This window comes from Anopheles nili, chromosome 3 (assembly GCF_943737925.1).
Source record: "Anopheles nili chromosome 3, idAnoNiliSN_F5_01, whole genome shotgun sequence".
NCBI lineage: Eukaryota > Metazoa > Arthropoda > Insecta > Diptera > Culicidae > Anopheles > Anopheles nili.
Window position 1 is genome coordinate 47,429,873 of NC_071292.1, and position 19,691 is coordinate 47,449,563.

Sequence of the window (19,691 nt, forward strand, 5' to 3'; positions counted from 1 at the left end):
TCTTACGCGCACTCGCACCGTTCCCGATTTTTCTGCAACTCTCCAAATGTCGGCAGGACACACTTAACAGGTCCGTCGCTAGTGCAGCACAATGTTCTGAACAATAATAATGTTCTCGACGAGCCTACGAGCCTGTGGCGCTTGGGCAGTGCCTAGAACGTAGGATGTTCTCGCTTATGCAACTTCGGTTTGCGATGTTCCACCAAATAAGGATTCGCTTCTCGGGGTAGCGCACGATTACAGCTTTTTTTGAAACAATGCACTGTACCGAGACGACGGAATACTAATCGCGATATCGTGATGCCAGGTTACAAAAACGCAACGTTGAACGGAATGGAGAAACAGGGAGTGCGCACGTACGTTTGCCCGTGGACTTGTTAGCGAGGGACCGGAAGGCAACTAAAGCGGGTTAACTAAAAAAAGAATGGGAAAAGTGCAAACTTGAGAATAGCCTCCTAGGTTGATTGTAGGGACTACTTTTTTAAAGAAATGAATGAAGAAAAAAAATGCCGCGACTAACGAGACAAGTTGCGCTATAAACTAAACAAGTGGCTGCTACAGTTCCGAAAGATAGACACTGAATCAAAACGATTGCGAGCACCGCGGTGCCGTTTCCGTCGAGCGAGCGGTTCGGTCAGCGTCGTCGTGAGCCGTGTCTGCTGCTTCCGGCTGTGCCCGTGCAGAATTCATCCGGAACGTTCTGCTGCTAAAGTAGTGAAAATTTTTGACAAGCCTCGCTGTCGTGACAAACCGATGTACCGAACCGACCGCACACGCACATTTCACGCCACACTCTTCCTCGCTATTATTTCTTTCGCAGCTGCTCGATCTAGCTTCCTCTCGTGATGATGAAGATGCGCATCACGAACAATGCGCACCTGTCAATGGTTGCGATATTCTTTTTCACACGTTCGGTATTACGCTGCCGTCCAGTATTTTGATGAATTCAATAAGAATTTCTAACCCACGGCTTGAAAATTTGGTTTCGCCTCACTTTTCTTTTAATATTACCTTTATCTTGGCAGCAAACAGCTTGAAGCTACGCAGGAAACGCACAGAGCAGGTGAGCTCATTGGTATTTGTTGGGCGCCATGTTAAAATCAAATATGGCATTCACAAGGTTGGACTACAGACAGCAAAGCGGGTGTTCTTTTGTTTTGTTTGAATTATTGCTTGGTTATTAAATTTAAAAAAAAAGTAAAACGAATAAGATGGTTATCAATTAAATGATGCTGCTTATGCAACAATCGTTCGAGATTTGAATAATATAAGGACTAAACAACCTAATTTATTTATATTAACAGTTGGTAGGGACCAAAGTTGACATTTTCAAGTGTAAATTCAATTTAATCACACACATATTTATAGAAATTGCATCTTACCCAAGTTAATCTTACTAAAATTGGAAAAAAAACCTAACTACAAACCTACTGCTTTTAGCAATTATTTTCTTCAATAGTATAGTTAAAACATAAACAGAGAGTGATGTTTATGCTTCATAAAAAGTAGTGTTTATGCTCCGATAAATTTTGGAACATAATCTTAATACTAACGTGTTAATGTCCTTAGAGCTTTCTTATGCCAGGAGCAGAAGAAGGATGAGGTCGATGTAGCCATTAACACTTGCTATATGATGAAGATTTTCGTTTGAGATCATGTTCACCGTATTTTTATGTTATACATTTCATCCGATATCGTAGCTTCAAAATTCAGTAGGAGCGTGCGTTGAACTGCATTTTCTGTTCCATTCTAAGGCCAACTATTAAATTAATATTTTCACTTATGAAATCTAAACACAACATTATGAATGTTTGTCTTTTAGGAAACGTTAGCTCCGGTATGGTACCAATGATAGCGATAAGAGATTTCAAGGTCTGTCAAATTGCGCGGTTTTCCCTCCAAATTTGAAGCTGCATCGTGCTGTCGATGCACCGGATTGCGTTCTCGTACATAATCGACGAAACCTACGACATCGACGATGGCATTAAAAGCGTGTTTGCTCGCTACTGCTGGCAACTTCCTAGCAAATTGAAACAAATTCACAAAGTCCTGAATTAACCAAACCGTTCATTATATACGAACTATTTTGAATACAAAATTGAAAACATAAACTAGCAATTACGAGCTTGAAATCTATTTCCAATAAAGTTTCTTGTAAATTGAAGTTCTTGATGTATGTATGTAAACGCAATAATATTCAAACGTACAAGGAGTAAACAAATCCACTTTCATCGACAGCGCTGACGACGATTTTCGTCGATAATGTGAAGGAATGCAACTCAACGCATCAGCAGTGCGATGCAGCTTCAATTTGGAGGGAAAATTGCGCGAACTATCTGACAGAGCTAGAAATTGGCAGCTAACAGCCACCATTATTATTACATTGCTGCTGACGCTTGGTGTAGGGTTGGGTGAAAGTGATTAGTTTTTTTCATTTGTGATAAATTTGAACATCTAGTGTTTTCTTGAGCAGGATTATAATATTTCGTAAAGCTGCATCATGTCGCAGCCAACGGTTGCATCCTATTTTAATGCCCGCAAACGTGCGGCTATTGATACGCTAGACCTAGCTGGCAAAAATAAGGTACTGGTACTAGAAGCCACCTGTACAGTAAATACAACTGATGACTTGACGAACAGTTCTCTGAACTCGGATCACAAAAATCTCCGCATCGTATTAGCTAACGATAAAAAATTTATTTTGAAGAATGCCGATATCGGTGGACGCATTAATGGCAATAGTTCGTCCGAACCGTCGGGACCTCTGGGACGGCGCGTCACCAGGGCATCCCGAGGAATCAAGCGGAATGGTCCCACCGAATTGGATGAGAAGAACAAAGCCCTGTTGTCCTCATCTCAGCCGAAGCTGGTGTCGTTTTTAAAAAGGGGTAACTTGTCCCCACAGAAGCGTGCATATACAGCCAGCCCTACCAAGCAGGCTTCTGCTGTTCCCGAGAAAAAAATAGCCTCTCCGAAGAAAGCAGAGATTAGCATTCCGAAGATGGCCGAGTTTTCTCCACGTAACAATATTAAAAATATAGAAAATGCAACCTCTAGGGCTAGCGCCATCCGGGCTCTTCCCTTGGGCAAAGACAAAGATGCCATGTCTCTGGAAGAGATACGAAATAAATTATTGGCTCATCCTCGGCTACCGGAATTGAAAACAAAGCTGAATCAGTTGCAAAGCGGATTAGATAAAATGGAACGCCTACGGAACCAGCGTCTAGAGGGAAAAAAACCACCTGTTTCACCAACTAAGGCTGCGAAAAATCTACAAAAATTCGCTACTCTGGACGTAGAAGTGATGGTGAGGTATGTATTCTTTTGCTTGATTTTTATTAAACCTTATTGACTATAGTGATTTCATACTTTCATTTTATTCATCCAGCCCTAAAAAAACAACAATATCTCCATCGAAACTCCTTCGCACTCCTATTAAAAATGCGGAAAACTCCACGTCACCTTCGAAGAACGTGACGCCGAAGCGTATGTCTGCCCTGATGAGCCCAATTAAGGAGCCTTCGGCATGTACACCCATTACGGCTAGCCCGAAAAAACTGCCAGCTTACCAGCGTTTCAGCGCATTAGCAGAAGCGGGTACTCCGACACTGCACTTACCATTTAAATATCGCTCACTGTTGGAACTGTTCAAGTGCGTCGATACAGTGTGCGCAATGTTTCACAATCGCAAGGAACAGATCACTTTCAAAAAGCTTAAACCGGCAGTCCAGCGAATGGCGAGGAAGAATTTCTATGAATCGCACCTCGCGCAAATTCAATTCCTATTTCCAGAAGCGTTTCAGCTCAGTCAGGAGATGACAAAAAATTATGGTTCGGCAACGAAGCACGAAACTTATCAACTCGTAATAAGACCGAATATTGAAGAAAATACGGAGCAGACAAAGAAGCTACACGATACCGATTTTATTCGTACAATCCAGAACCAGTCTCTGAATCCTCAGGCATTGATCGAGCGCTATCAGAAATTGCGCCGTATGTTGTTGGAAAAAACGAAAGACGCTCATCATGCTTTTCTGCAGAGTTTGGACCCACCATTAAACATCGATCGCAACAAGATCGTACGCTGGCATGCTGATTTCGAGTTGGAAAATTGCCCAGACATAGAGAAAGCGGAGCTGCCGCAGCCTCCGAATGTGGAAAAATTTTCTTCTGCAAAGGATATTCTGTCTACTGCAAGAAACCTTTTCAGTTGTGCTACTCCGATGGAGCGTGCATTGGAACGACTACAGCAAAAGAAGAAACAAGAGATGGCTGCCGCCGAAGCATCGAAAACACTAGTCTCTGAAGTTGATGACAAAACGAAAATAGACATCAAATTAGAAAAACCTGCTACCATAACCAGCGCTGATATGCAAGAAACAACACCAAAAGATCCAGCCGAGCTCTTGTTAAAAAACGTTCCCAAAGCACTACTGGAAAAAATACGGGCTAAACAGGCTGCCAAGGCTTTGGAGCAAATGACTAGGCGACCGTCTCAGGAACAACAAGCAATTAAGTATAGTCGTTTACCGGAAATAGCACGCCATTTGAGAAGTGTGTTTGTAACTGAGCGCAAGAATGTGCTACCACTCGAAACACCTGTGGTCAAGATAGAAAACAGTTACCGAGGAAAACTAACAATGCAAGACCTGGAAGAGCACATACGAATGATAGCACAGTTGGTGCCATTTTGGTTAACGCTCCCGGAGGTCCGTAAGGTAAAATATGCCAAGATAGCAAAAGACTGTGACCTAGCAAAGGTGTTGAACGTTCTCGAACAAAAAGCAAACGAAGCCGTTGGATAGACGACCTTTGTCAATATCGTTCGTGTTGCATTTGAGTGCTCTAGAATAAGTTATGCAGATTTTTTTCTGATATGCAGTTTTGACGGAATTGAAATATTTTATTTTTCATTGCCATTTTTATAAATAATTTACTTGTATCTTTGATTCATGTTCGCCCACCACATCAATATAGACGAGACATTATTGACAAATATATTACTTAAATTCAGATGCGTATTTGCGTTTTTGGCTATTCAAATACGAGAGCCATTTCATTTTATTTTTCTTCTGTCACTACGCTACTGTTAAGGTTTGTTTCTGGACAATCATTGTATTTTGCTTGAAAATAAAAATATGAAAAAAATGTAATAACTAATATATTATGTAGAAAGAATTACCCTTGGTAGCGACCAATAAGAAACGCGAACAGCAAATGCCGCATAATGTTCTGAAAAAGAAATTTCGACATGACATGACGATTAGATCTTGTTCTAAGTACTATGGTACATATTGAGACGTTTTTATTTTATTTCATGAATCAATAGACAATGGAATCAATAATACACGGTTTTTAACATTACGTATTGTCCACCAGCGCCCTAATCGGTGTTCTTGTCCGATGGCTACAACCAAAAAGCTACCATCACTGGTGAATTCAATTGCATTAATGAAACCCTCCACTGGAATCTCTAACAGCGGCTGGATCGTTCGTCGCTTGTTGGCCAGTTTCCAAATACGAACGAATCCATCACACGAACCGGAGGCAACTATGTCCGAATTGGCCAACACTCCCAGACATGAGATCCAATTTGGATGCCCAACGTCCTGTTGTCCATGAGCCAGTTTGATCCGGTGGATGGGTTTCTTTTTACCGCTGCTCCACAAACTGAACGATCCTTCCACGGAACCGGACACGAATAAATCATTGCTAACGAACTTAACGGCTGAGAAATCTTCGTTTAACGAGTTAAAAACAAGCTGCGATTCTTCCGCCACTTTCCAAATACGTATCGTTTGGTCCATGCCGCCCGATGTTACGATGCGCTCGGCGGACAGTGCATTGATACCCGTCACCTGACTTTGATGGCCGTACAGGGTCTCAATATATACCATTTCGTCGAGGCTCCATACCTTCACTGTGCGGTCAGCGCTGGAAGAGAACAGTTGGTAGGAATTCAACCGAAAAACGACTCCCGTGACGGTGTTCGAATGTCCTTTAAGGGTATTCACTTGCGTCAGGCTTGTTCCATCGAGGATTTTAATTTCTTCCGTTCCATCTGCCACTACCAAATACTTCATGTCGTGCGATACGGCCAGGGACTGTATTACGCTGCTTTTCGCTTGAAAATAAGCGGTTCGTTGCTTCGTTTTCAAGTCCCACCGGACGACCAAGCCACTCTTACAGCCTACGTACAAGTAATCGTTGTCGGCAGACAAAATACAACAAGTCATAGAAAATCGTTGCTTTTTCCAGTGAAGCGAGGTCGCATTTTCCAGGTCAAATCCCGTGTACTTGCTACCCAGGGTGCGGTGAGACTTTCCGGCGGCGCTCAGATAGGACTCTTTAAGCGTGCGGGCCATGCCACTGGCAAGCTGCGTCTCGTCCTCGTATTCATCTCGCTCTTGTTCCTCTTCCTGCACTTGGCGCAAGTACTGTTTGGCCAAACGAATGCGTTTATCCTGTGTTGTTTCAAGAGCAGCCACTTCATCCTCAAATTCAGCTTGATGTTGTTGCTCTTTATCCAATTCTTCATCGCTGTCTATTTCCTCATCGAAATCATGCCGAGCGGCTTTGATTGGCTTGGCAAGATTTCCTATCGAAGGACCTTTTGAACGCTGCACATAAGAAATCTTTTTAATAACCTAATTCGGTTGGTATACGCATAATGAAGGGGTTTCACTACCTTGCGATTTATCTTTTCGTTTTGCTTACGACCGGATTTAAACAGCGACATTTTACGATAACAGTTTACCAGCAAATTATGCGAAGAAAAAATTGTTTCTTCCACAATGAAAATATAAACAAACTTCCATGCGGTTTAATTCAATATGACGATGAGAAGGTCGGTCTCTAGCTACAGTTTGACAGTCGCTTACTGATAGAACTTTGACAGTACAACAAACGACCGCTAAAGTTATGAATTTTCCCTGAAATTTTATGCACTCGCGCACTCGAAAAATATAATTAAATCAAACTATAATCTTACATTGAGGAGAAAGAAACTACATTTATATCATCGTTTTTGGAATTGAAAATGTTTTTTAACTGTACTGTGTAATTGTATTCGCTTCATATTGCAACAGTTTATCCATTGACTTCACTATAGCTTTTACTCTTAAAAAAATTGGGCAGGACATCGCCTTTCGGACGATAATATATACAATATAAACGATAATTCATAATATTACTTGCTTAAAACCAATGTGTCGGAATTTAAATACTAGATGCATCAAGCATCTTTGTTTATAAACCAAGAGTAACTTTTTGGAAACAAGAGAAACATTAAAAATCCAACGATATTCGTTACGCAGCTTTTGGCTGATGCATGTTTCTTTATTGACTAACTATTTTAACTTACTGTTCAATCACATTGCTACATTTTCTGTTAGCCTCGCTTGTCTGAACTATTAATACTTACAAATCACTACTGCTACCTGTATTAAATTTACTTATCAGCATGACTAGGAACATTGGGGGCACATAGGACGTTAGTATCATACATGCTGTTTAGGTTAAGATTTCGCTATCTTGATTAAACAGCGGCTCGACTTGAGCTTTCCTTCGTTTGCGCAGCAACACAGCAATGGTTCTAGAATTAAAATAAAAAAAAACATGAGAAGAATTGAATGTAATTTGCAAAGTCAGTCGATTTATACTTACCCAACCAGCAACACGTTGACTGAAAATATACCAGATGATACGAAATTAAATACTTGCGGGGCAGATGCTACTGTAGCGTTGTAGATGTACGTGAACAGTGGGGCAGAAGCCAACGAAACGGTGTTCGTCATGGCCATTGCAATCGAGTAAAATTTGGCAATTTCGTTAGACGGAATTATGCTCGAACAGATTGCCATCAATGCAGCACCCTCGGTTGCTTTTAAAGGAGTGATTCCTGTTGCCAGAAAGAGTTGCCATCCTTGTTGCGCGAGCCCCTTTATTAGTGCATCGAGCGAGTAGTTGACCACGGAGAGCAGAGCCAACCATATGTCCGGTAGTTTTAACAGAGATTTTAAGACTGATATACCGATCACGTTGCCAGCCACGATTGACAAGAGTTCCACCGCCTGCCAAATGGTGAATTCCTGTATCGTCCAGCCAAAGCGGCGTCGCGTATAGAGAAAAAACACCGTCCCACCGCCTGTCCCGAGAACGGTGACCACGCCGATTGCGATCGTCAGCCAAACGATGCCTCGATCATATGACGATCGCTTTTTGAAGAACGTTCTCAGTAGATCAAGTAGGTGATCGAACCGAAAGATTTCCCTAACCTGTCGGTGCACCATGCTTGCATCCGGTTTGATGCTGTCCTCTAGACAGTAGTACAAAAAGCCACAACTGATCGCGACTGCAGCGGCGGAAAGGAAGAACATGGTCGGCACATTGGTCCACTGAAGGATGAAACTACTCGACAGCAATCCGACGAAGGCACCAAGCATCGTGCACGCCTGTAAAATGCCCATCCGCACCGTTCGATTAGATTCCTCTGTGGTGTCGGTGAGATAGCTAAAAATGGCAGCCATAAGCACCGTGGGGCCACCGAGAATAGCAGCAGGAATATGCGCGACCACATAACACCAAGGATCTACTAGGAAGCGCTTCGATAGTAGCGACAATATCCCGATCATGACGTACGTTGTGATAAATCCCACCGACGGCACTATCATTGCTGGCTTGCGGCCATATTTATCCGACCACGGTCCCATCAAGAGCGCACACAGAGCAGGTAGAACGGACATCAAAATGGTGTTCACCATTCCAATTCTGGCCGCAAACGGTTGCACTATCGTTTCCAGCTGAGCAACCTCAGTGGAGTTGCTCTTGGTGCCCAGCTGGGCGCACAGTGCGCGGTCATATCCGAGGGTAACGACGCACGATTGATAGATAATTTGATCCGCCAACACCACGCCTTGTTTGAGACCGAACATAGAAAACAATGAAATTAGGGCAGCCGTCAAACAATTTTGCAAGTCACATGCGCACGAAACTCTTTCCTACGGCGCATTAACACCGCGATAAAAAGACAATCGAACGAATGTAAAGTCCGCGCGCACACTTTCGTACCTGACACACTGATCCCGAAGCAGAGCAGTACCAGGATCGGTTCGAACGTGCAGAATCGATCGGACACCCTGGGGATCCTAGGTTCTGCTGAAGAGCACGTGGATGATGTTGCTGCTGGTGCTGCCATGGGAGAATATCTAGGTGCTGACAGCAGTGGAGTGTCTTCATCAGTACTACGACCGTCACTACGGCCGTCCAAACTGGGTCTTCGCATATCAGTGCTCATCGTGTGCGCACCTAAGCCTGCTGTACCCTTTCGTAACTCCACGAAGTGATTAAACTAATGCAGTGCAAACTTTTGGCGGCTCACACTCACGTTGACTAACCACTCTGTTTATCACGCTACTATCTGGCTTATCTAGCCCACGGTGAAGATCATGCAGTTGGGGTACGAAAAATGATTCACGTCACTTCAGCACGTTGTTTGGATCGTCCAAAAGGACACCTCGCACCAGCTGCACAGTACAATTGATGCTTTCAACCACCCGAGGGAACTCTGAAGCGCGAACTTTGGTACGTGGAGCTGTGCGAAGAAGAAAGCGACTGATTCATCAGCATGTCCATCGAAAGTGTCTAGAAACAGACACACACTGTTCGCGAAAATGCTCTGCAGTGGAACGTACCTTGTGGATTCGTTATCGATATCGGAACCTACTCTACAAGCGTTCGGACGGCAGTGTTTGGTAAACTACCTCGAGTAGCGCGTTGCGTGTGGCGTAATGTTGCCGGAAAGCACGAGCCTGATGCTGATGATAGTGAGTCGATTGCGCATCGGTCGATAGTACTAGAGGCTTGTCCAGGGGATCGCACTTGCGACCAGCTTGGTTGTGTTCTGAATCATTTCTAAGGTACGTGAGTTATACTGTTTCCATTGAGTCTATCAACTCGCTGTCGGACAACTCACAAATACGGTCAAAAACAATTCTCTCCAATGATATCGACGGATTGCTACCTGTCCTCAGTGTTATAGACGAATGACGAATGAGTCACAATCATGATAGGAACTCGGGCATGGAAGCAATCATATCAATTATCCGCGCGTTCGTCGTATAGCAGTGATGAATTTAGGGTGATAATAATGCATAGGTATTGTGGTAAATGCATTGCCCTTACTCGCCCTTACCCCCATCAGTGTTACTAATGGAGATGACCTCTCAGTATCGCTTTGTTTATGCATCAATGAAAGCGACTGAGATGTCTGATGGCTTAGTATTTATTCATTGTAAACTTCTGAACGCCACGTGGGAAATAAGCGTCTCTCTGTACGTCATTGTTGCCACCAGCTGATGCATATGGGCAGATTGCATCTTATCTGGCTAGTTCCGCGTTCTTTTGTCCTTTTCTCCCTTGGACGTAGTCTGTGTCACTCTGCTGAACCAAATGCAGTTCAATCATATGAGGTTGAACCTTCGCAAACGAGCAAAGGACACGGGCTGGTTTAATAGTAGATTGCTTATTGTATTAACGAGCAGAGTATTATGAAAACTTTCTTAACAAGTGTAAAAACGCATTAATAAATTCCTTCCGCAAATCGAGGGCGATAAACACCATTTTGAAATGGATGTTAGTTGAGTGTCGGTTTCTTTTCATCGCAGGTCAAGCTTGGCTTTAAAGCAATTTGTTCTATTTGTGCACGCTTTTTTTTAACGTTTGTTAACGTTGGTTGACGATGTACACGTCACATTTCGTTTGGGTACAGATGGTACATGTGGTTTGATTTAAACGTTTAAACTACGGCACATTGCAAAAAAGCTGTTGTCCACAATGATCAACAAATTCTCGTCTAAAAAAATAAATTGTCTACCACCTATTTTGACATTTTTTGCAGAAAACACTACATATTATGTTAATATTTGAATCCATTTCGGGGTTAGATTAATTTGAACAAGAAAACAACGTCTTGCGATGAATTAAATCACACCAAGCGAACTGACCTTTTTTTTGCCTGTTGCAGATATCAATAAAATAAACAAAAATCAATGGGCCACAGCAAATTTGGCATTATGTTGATAACCTATTACCGGGGCATGCATTTTGGCAGAAATATTCGATCCATGTTCTACAGAAGATCAGTGGCACAGCGATCGCCATGGAAGAAGGACGTTCTGACAGTGTATACTCCAGTGGCGAAGAGGATCTGTTTGCCAAACAGAGTCTGATCAGGCTACGACATGCTGCCCGATGGCGCGAACAAGCTCAATACATAAGTTTTGAACCGGCCCTACTACTGTTCTGCTTCGCCATGAGTGTATCAGGTGCTGTGTATCGGAATGTTGTTTTGCGATCGCCTTGAACTAACCGTTAGACGATGGATATCTATCATGTACTCTGCAGAAGTCGTGCTGGCGAACCACATCATCCTGCAGACGTGCATCGTGGAAGGATTCGATAGCGGCGATTGTCAGTTGCTTAGTACAAACTCGAATTCATCCCAGCGTGCCGTAATCGAAACACAAGTGCAGCCTTTGGCCGCTAATGTAACGATGGTGATAGTGATTATAAAATCGGTAGTTCCGGCTTTAAGTGCACTGCTGCTGGGGGCCTGGTCCGATCGATACGGTAGAAAACCGACTATGTTGATCGCGGGCGTTGGTATGTACGGCCGTTAATTTCTTTATGAATCAATCATTTGCTTACCAGCTGTCAGCCAACATGATTTGCCATTTTAGGTGTGCTCTGCTCATTTCTTTTGCTAACGATGCTAGCGTTTCTATCGATGCGGTTTCCTGTGACCCCGTGGTTCTACCCAGCAGCTTATCTTCCGTTTTCTCTCCTGGGCGGTATGACCGTGATAACAGCAGCCGCATTCAGCTACCTATCCGACGTTACAAACGAGCAAACTCGCACCATGCGCATGGGCTTTATGGAAGCGTCTATGATGGTCGGTGCATTGTTGGGATTTATTTCGAGCAGCTACATCTTGGAGTGGCTGAACGTGGGTGCTACTTTTCTGATAGCAACCGTGCTAATCTGTTTGGCGATTGCTTACGTTTTCTTCTTCACCGAGGATAGCATCATCCTGAGCAGCAATAATAGCACGGGGGAAAAAATTAGAGACCTCTTCTCTTGCGATCGTGTGCGAGAGTTATCTGGGACACTATTCTTGCGTCGGTCAGGATATGTGAGGGAAATTTTATGGGCAATAGTAATATTAACGGCTTTAACTGAGGTTGCGGGGGGAAATGGTGGAATATTTTACATGTTCACCAGAAGAAAATTTGCATGGGATTTGAAGCAGTTTAGCTACTTTCAGTTTACGGATGTGCTCATTATAATTTTGGGAAACGTTCTTGGAATACCGATATTGAAACAGGTATGTTCTCGATCTCGTCATTGTACACGATCTTACACGATCTACATTCGCAGGTGCTGCATTGTTCAGATACTACTGTGGCTCTGATTTCCATCGCCAGCTACATAGTTGATTCACTGATCATTGGATTTGCGAACAGCGGTTGGGTATTGTATCTGGCTATTTCGATTACCATTCTGAAGGGAACAGACGGAGCTGCTCTGATGACGATTTGTTCCACGATACTTCCCGCTGGGGATATGGCTAAATTTTTCTCCATGGCCCTATCTCTGACGGCTGTAGTTCCGCTGTTATCTGCACCAATGTTTACGTACATCTATAATGCAACCATTCAATCGACACCCGAAATATTCAACTTTGTTGCGGCAGGAATCTTTGGCGGAGGATTTCTGTTGATGATGTAAGTATTATGTTTGTGTTGTAGGGTAGAGTATGATATCTGATTTTTGTATTATGAAATTTTAGTGTTATAACGATTCTTATTCGACGATTTTATCAACCAGAATTACTGTTGTAAGAAGATCACGATAAAGAACAATGTTTGAAAAAAACATTTGTAACATTGCCGAATATAAATCTCATCAGATATTATTTTGCAATAAAGTATCCGACTTTTCTTTTGATATATGTTTTGTTTAGTTTTTTTTTATTTTTTATTGTATTTAAATTTAAAAAAAATAACGGCAAGGAAAATACCGTCTGCGAAGTCATAGTTATCTTAACAAAACAATAACATGATGCATTCGCGCACACAGCTGCGTGGCTTCATATTATTCAAACAAGCGTAGCAACCAACATCATTGGTACGTGAAATCAGCTGGGACTTGTCAAAAGGAATTACGCGTTTGTTTTGATCACTCACGATAGCAAAAGCTTTGTGTAAAAAGTGGTGATAAGAAAGGACACCGCACAATTAGTAGCTAGTCTTGGATCGTGCACTCACTATCGCTGGTCGCTGCGCAGAGTACGTTTTTTGTATTATAGTGTAGCTTAGAGCAGAAGAAATGCGTGAGTCTAGCGCATTTGCAGTTTGAATCAGTATCTGCTAACAATCTCCAGCACGAACGAGCTGTCGCATATCTGCGAGCTTAGCAGTGAAACGTAGAATGCTTTAGAAGGGCATAGTTCTATTTGTTGTTTTTACTGGACTGCGCGAGATTGCTTTGTGTTCCTGGAATGATTCAATAATATACATTGGTGAAACAGAAGTTGTAGTAGACGCCCTAAGAATCTAGCTCAGAATCGTTTGTGGTTTTTGTAAAAAAGTTTCTCAGGAAAACAGCTAAACAGTTTCACAGGAAAAACACGGTGTTAGATTAAAAAATCAAAACATAAAATTCAGACGTAGACTTTAAATGTTAGAGGATCATCATCATGGAGAACAACGAAAACGCTGACCTTGTGGAAGAACCAACATCGCCAAGTTTAGAAAGGAAGCAACGTTATTTTATTCTCGAGCCAGCTGTCTTGTTGGTGTTCTTCGCCTGGAACATCTGCAGTGCGTATGCAGCTGAAGTTGTGCGTGTACAGTTTGAACATATTAAATTTATACGATCATCGTTTCAGGTGCCGTCTTTACGAATCAGATCGTTTACCAAACCTGCACTTTTGTATTTAAGAAAAATGAATCGTTATGCGCCCAACTTGGGACGGTTAATGAAACGGAGGAGATACAAGAGCTCGAGAAGGCTATTCAGCCCTACACGTCGAATATAATGATGGCAAAGGCATTAGTGGAGTCTGTGTTTCCCGCATTTTGTGGGATTTTTATTGGACCCTGGTCAGATCGATATGGGCGCAAACCGGTACTAGTGGCTAGCTTTGTTGGGTCATTTCTGACCTACTCCACCTTGGCCCTGATTAGCTTTATATCAATGTATTATTCGATCAATCCTTGGTATTATGTTCTTGCCTATATCACGACTGCTTTATCCGGTGGAACTCCTATGCTGATTACCGGAGTGTTTTGCTACATTGCGGACGTAACGACAGAAAAGAATCGTGCTACAAAGTGAGTTTTGTTATATTGTTATTATTTAATGATTTGGTCTGATTGTTGCTCTTTGACGATTTTACAGAATGGCGATCGTAGAAGCGGCTGTATTTACTGGGCTTCTGGCGGGAACTTTAAGCAGCAGTTATATTCTTCAATGGACGAACAGTGCTACTGTGTTTACCGTCGCTGCTGGATCAGTGTTTCTAGGAGTGTTATATAATATTTTTTACATCGAAGAAAGCATAAAACCGCATGAATTGGCCGAATCAAACTCCAAGCTGCGAGAACTATTTCGATTTGATTTAGTGTCGGAGCTGGTACAGACTTGTTTCAAGCACCGGCCAAATTATGATCGGTTAATAATATGGTTAGTGATATTGGCTCTTGCGGCTAACATATTTGCTATGGGTAAGTCTAACCAACTTGCGTCTACAATAGTTTCTTAAGTATACTAATGATTTTTTCATCTATTTCTTCTTCAGATGGCACGGCTACAGTTTTTATACTCTTCTTGCGAGAACGGTTTGAATGGACAGTGAAAGACTATTCCTTTTACGATGCCACAACTATTATCTTGATGATCTTCGGTAACACGATAGGGTTGTATGCTATTAAAAAAGTGTTTAATCCATCTGTAACCATGCTAGCTGCGCTTGGGTTCAGCTTCTATGCAATCAATAGCACAATCCAAGGGATGGCATCCGAACCGTGGCATTTATACATGGGTGCATCGATTTGTTTTATGAAAGGAATCGCAGGCCCAATGAGTAGAGCAGTTATATCTAATACGGCTCCTGCCACAGATATTGGAAAGATATTTTCATTGACAACATCGATCGAATCGATAACTCCACTATTATCCGCTCCTCTCTACACATATGTGTACAAGAGTACCTTGGCTTGGTATCCTGGCGCATTTAATCTGATCACTGCCATGCTATATTTCATCTGTGCGTGCCTTCTGATGTAAGTAGATACAATCTTCAAATAATGATGTCCCTGATCTATTTGAATGTGTTATTTTTTTCAGATTCGTGAGAGTATTTCAAAGTATGTATCAAAGCATAAATTACATCTCCGTTAATTAGAGCTTTTAATGATATAAATTTCATCAAAACTTTTTTATACTAAGATGGATTTGGGGTTTAATCTACCTTCATAAACGAATATTAAACGGTAATCGAAATGTGATAAATAAATTATTTTTATCAATACTTATTCTATGAATTTGATTTTTTGAAATTAATATAACGAAATGTGTCGGTCTTCCGAAATCCGTTTATTTGGGCCTACATTTTATTGTTTCTTAAAATGCATAAGATAATGCGAATGAATAGTGACGATATTGGGCTTTCTATCGAAGATAGTATTAGAAAAAAGGACACCAGAGAAGTTACAAAACAACTTGGGTTTAATGATGATTTAAATATGTTTGAATTGCATTTATTTCATATGAAAGGTAAAATGTTATACCTCATTTAAATCAACATACCGGAGAAATTTTCAAAACGTTTTCACGGTTGGAAACGATAGTACGGTTCTTCGAGTACATTCATACATTCTTCACAACTGTCAATGGCTTGGAAAAGTGACGTATTGTGTCAAAGTTGTAAAGGAAAACTAAGAAAAACACAAGTTTCTTTCTGTTTGGAACTACGTATTTCTTATTTGCAATCGTTTTCAGTCTATCAATATCTTACTAGCGGTTGTAAATCATTATTAAACTAACTGGGCCGGTAGTGAACAGAACAGCGAAAATGAGTTTCTTTGGAAAGTTGTTCTCGGGGAAAAAGGGGGAACCAGCCCCAACGCCGAGTGAAGCGATACAAAAGCTGCGAGACATAGAAAATATGTTGACGAAAAAGCAAGAGTTTCTAGAAAAGAAAATCGAAGTCGAGATTGATACAGCCAGGAAAAATGGTACCAAAAACAAAAGGGGTAAGTTGTGGCATTGTAATATTGTGAGCAATGTGCTAGTCGAGCGGATGAGTCATAGTGCATCATCTTGTCAACAGCGGCCATCCAGGCGCTGAAAAGGAAGAAGCGGTACGAAAAGCAGCTACAACAGATAGATGGAACACTTTCTACAATTGAAATGCAACGAGAGGCGTTGGAGAATGCAAACACAAATGCGGAAGTACTGAAGACTATGAAGAAGGCTTCCGATGCGCTCAAGGTTACCCATAAGGACATGTTAGTATTTGTTTACAGACCCAGAGTGGCTTTGTTTTATTTGTTGAACTATTATTTCTCATATGTATATGGTATATTGCAGGAATATCGATGATGTCCATGATCTAATGGATGATATAGCCGAGCAGAACGACATTGCGAATGAAATTTCCAATGCTGTATCCAGCGCTGTTGGTTTTGGCCAAGACATAGACGAGGACGAGCTGGAGAAGGAGCTGGAGGAACTAGAACAAGAAGAGCTCGATAAAGAGCTACTTGGTGTACAACCAGAGACAGACGAATTGCCGGAAGTTCCCTCTACTGATTTGCCCGCGAAAGCTAAGGAGAAGGAAAAGGAGAAAAAGAAAGGTATAATCTAAAAGGATGCATAACGTCCTTTGTTTCTCAGTTTTGTAATTGAGATGCATAATAAACGACAATTGGTTGCAATTTTAGCCGTTGCAGAGGAAGACGATCCGGATATGAAGGAGTTAATGTCATGGGCGAACTGAATCAGGCTGGATCTGAAGTACTCCAATACGCGAATACGCTGCTGAACGAAATAATTACCTTGATATCTTCTTTCGTTAGTGATTACTTTTTTGTTAACTAATCCACTTGCTTAGTTTTTTCAACGTGTATCATTACGGAATAGAATGAAAGCATGATTTGTCTTCAAAAGATTGGGAATGTTTCTTAGAATCATTTCTTAGCAGCAACCCAGTTTTACTTTTATGATTCGTTTCCTTCAATGCGCGGTCTGTACATTTAACTTGTTCTTATGTACACGATTCATACACATAATGTAATCGTTGGAATGTAATCATATTGAAGATGATTGTGATGATGCCTAGAATTAATGGCTACCGGAATGCTCTTGAGAAAAACGAATGAACTAATTCGACGTTAAAATATATCTTACGACGAATAAATAATGAGTTCAAAAATAAAATTAAAAAAAAAACTACATGGCAAATTTATCGTTTTATATTTCCATGCATCCAAAATAAAACTTTCTTTAACCTTGAAACTATACATAAGCAGTCGCTCAAACTGCGGCAAGGAATGTTTGGTTGAATGACGAATATATCGGTCATATCCCAAAGCAACATACATCCTATTCATCGTGAAGCATATTTTCGATTTCAACCGTTACATCACGTGCGCAATGATGGGACAGGGCATAATGGGAAGTGGGGATGTTCATGACTTTAACCGATTGAACCCGCTCAGAATATCAATTAGATTGGTTTTATAATCCACATTTCCCCACTAAAAGCGAATGCAACCAGCAGTACGGAATTAGCCGTTGCATGCATTTTGGCAGTATTTTAGGCTCATTGCTTCAACAGGATTGGTAGTGTAAAGAGTGAATGTTCTATTGAATATATTTCTGCACAGCAGTAATAATGAAAAATGTAACAACTCTTAGACATTGTACAGTGTAATGCGTGATAGTTAATAATTGAAAAATGTTAAACTTCTTTGTGTTGCAGATAATGTTGTGCATTGTATTGTTGCTAGCAGTACAACAAGCATTCAGTTTCTACAACCCGTACGACTACAATTTGAATCTTCAAAAATTTGAATATTTCAAATATCCTCCTCATCATAAAAGTATTCCTCCAAGAGAAGCATCCGTAGCACAGAAAGCAATTGCTGTGGTGACATATTTTCATAATTTATTGGCGGGACATCCTGTGCAAGAAAGAAAGTACTACATTCCATTTGATCCTAATCGGGCGTTGCAGATGCGAGGAGCATATCAACGTCAATTTGGATATCGTGGTGAAAATCTGATTGCCTTAATAGGCAAGGGATATTCGCCACGGGCTTTGAGATATTACGGAGCTATCGGAAAGGAGTTTGGAAAATACTGAAAAAGTGAACTAAGTTTGTTGTAAAAATAAAACTATTTATTGAATTATGTTACACGGAAAGATGTTTTATATGGCATTCGTATAGATGTAGGGCTTGAAATTTGAATATCCGAAATATGTTTTCCACAATATTGTTGACTACTGTTCGTATTGTAAAGCAAACATGTATGCAAATAACGGTTGGTATGTATTCAAAAAATAAAATCAAAACATAAAATTATTTGAAATCCTGCCATTGATTGCAATAAAATTTTAAATAAATAAATAAATGGCGTAAGTTACGTAGCAGTTAAAGTTCTACTAACAAATGTGTTATACTAGCGATGTTGTTATACGTAAACGAATAATTATTGATCCGTTTCGAGCTGTCAAATGCGGAGCATTTCTCGAACCGGAGCTATTTTTCAATGTAAATCAAAGCGCACATCACTACTTGGTATTGTTTATGCCGCAAACAACGCGTTCGAGAAAAATAATTTACCAGTATTTCATTGCACAAATTGAAACAGGTGAGCGTAGAAATGATGATAATGATTAATTGTGTGTAAAAGATCATATCAATTTTTACAATCATTATGTTTGTGGAAGTAATAGTGTTTTGCATGAAAAACTGCATTCGTTTTTTCTCCGTGTCCGCAATCAGAATCAAAAGAGATCTCTAGTATAGAAAATGAATCTACCCTTTCTTCAGAGTCTTGATCGTTAGTTTTTTGTAGTTTTTCAGAAATTTTTTTAATACGACATCTAGAACTTAAAACTATATTTTGAAATTGTGTATACATTTTTTACAGTTCCATCATGTCTCGCAAAGAAGCTTTGTCGCAATTCATCAACCAAATCCATGGCCGCCCTGTTGTCGTAAAACTCAATAGTGGAGTTGATTACCGAGGTAAGCAAAAAATCTTGTAGAAACCTCTGAAATTGCTTATCATTGTTATTGATAATGTGTCTAAATTTACCATATTGTGATCATTTTAGGTGTTCTTGCATGTCTGGATGGATATATGAATATTGCTTTGGACCAAACTGAAGAATACGTGAATGGGCAGCTGAAAAATAAGTACGGCGATGCCTTCATCCGGGGCAATAATGTGCTTTATATTTCAACGCAGAAGAGAAGAGTGTAATATTCACTAAGAAGAAAAGAGTGTCAAGAATATATTAAATAAAATATGTATCTTTTATTTGGTAACAAGTTACTTTATTCGTCTATGATGATTTCTTTGAACTTATATATGTCCAATCGAAATAGTGGGACTGT

General features: G+C 40.9%; 7 protein-coding genes across 7 annotated transcripts; 5 read left to right on the forward strand and 2 right to left on the reverse strand.

Annotated features, from left to right (window-relative positions):
• The first annotated feature begins 2,500 nt into the window (after window positions 1–2,500).
• LOC128726188 (DNA replication factor Cdt1) lies at window positions 2,501–5,100 on the forward strand. Its single transcript, XM_053819981.1, has 2 exons — window positions 2,501–3,312; window positions 3,389–5,100. Exons 1-2 carry the CDS (start codon window positions 2,501–2,503, stop codon window positions 4,803–4,805), a joined length of 2,229 nt encoding a protein of 742 aa, XP_053675956.1. The 3' UTR covers window positions 4,806–5,100.
• A 215-nt stretch (window positions 5,101–5,315) lies between these two features.
• On the reverse strand, window positions 5,316–6,739 carry LOC128724466 (U3 small nucleolar RNA-interacting protein 2). Its single transcript, XM_053818189.1, has 2 exons — window positions 6,689–6,739; window positions 5,316–6,620 (listed from the first exon to the last, which is right to left on the reverse strand). Exons 1-2 carry the CDS (start codon window positions 6,737–6,739, stop codon window positions 5,316–5,318), a joined length of 1,356 nt encoding a protein of 451 aa, XP_053674164.1.
• Window positions 6,740–7,512: 773 nt separating this feature from the next.
• On the reverse strand, window positions 7,513–9,295 carry LOC128727210 (proton-coupled folate transporter-like). The gene is made up of 3 exons (XM_053821092.1): window positions 9,070–9,295; window positions 7,666–8,914; window positions 7,513–7,594 (listed from the first exon to the last, which is right to left on the reverse strand). The coding sequence occupies exons 1-3, from the start codon at window positions 9,293–9,295 to the stop codon at window positions 7,513–7,515; spliced, it is 1,557 nt and encodes a 518-aa protein (XP_053677067.1).
• A 1,863-nt stretch (window positions 9,296–11,158) lies between these two features.
• Window positions 11,159–12,899, forward strand: LOC128724467 (proton-coupled folate transporter-like). Its single transcript, XM_053818190.1, has 5 exons — window positions 11,159–11,324; window positions 11,404–11,661; window positions 11,739–12,382; window positions 12,436–12,782; window positions 12,848–12,899. Exons 1-5 carry the CDS (start codon window positions 11,159–11,161, stop codon window positions 12,897–12,899), a joined length of 1,467 nt encoding a protein of 488 aa, XP_053674165.1.
• An 857-nt stretch (window positions 12,900–13,756) lies between these two features.
• Window positions 13,757–15,545, forward strand: LOC128727211 (proton-coupled folate transporter-like). The gene is made up of 5 exons (XM_053821093.1): window positions 13,757–13,880; window positions 13,949–14,393; window positions 14,461–14,786; window positions 14,861–15,344; window positions 15,409–15,545. The coding sequence occupies exons 1-5, from the start codon at window positions 13,757–13,759 to the stop codon at window positions 15,464–15,466; spliced, it is 1,437 nt and encodes a 478-aa protein (XP_053677068.1). The 3' UTR covers window positions 15,467–15,545.
• A 453-nt stretch (window positions 15,546–15,998) lies between these two features.
• On the forward strand, window positions 15,999–17,506 carry LOC128727212 (charged multivesicular body protein 4b). The gene is made up of 4 exons (XM_053821094.1): window positions 15,999–16,316; window positions 16,394–16,571; window positions 16,654–16,919; window positions 17,007–17,506. The coding sequence occupies exons 1-4, from the start codon at window positions 16,136–16,138 to the stop codon at window positions 17,060–17,062; spliced, it is 681 nt and encodes a 226-aa protein (XP_053677069.1). The 5' UTR covers window positions 15,999–16,135; the 3' UTR covers window positions 17,063–17,506.
• Window positions 17,507–18,871: 1,365 nt separating this feature from the next.
• On the forward strand, window positions 18,872–19,629 carry LOC128726439 (U6 snRNA-associated Sm-like protein LSm6). The gene is made up of 3 exons (XM_053820251.1): window positions 18,872–18,939; window positions 19,222–19,319; window positions 19,409–19,629. Exons 2-3 carry the CDS (start codon window positions 19,229–19,231, stop codon window positions 19,555–19,557), a joined length of 240 nt encoding a protein of 79 aa, XP_053676226.1. The 5' UTR covers window positions 18,872–18,939; window positions 19,222–19,228; the 3' UTR covers window positions 19,558–19,629.
• The last annotated feature ends 62 nt before the right edge of the window (window positions 19,630–19,691 follow it).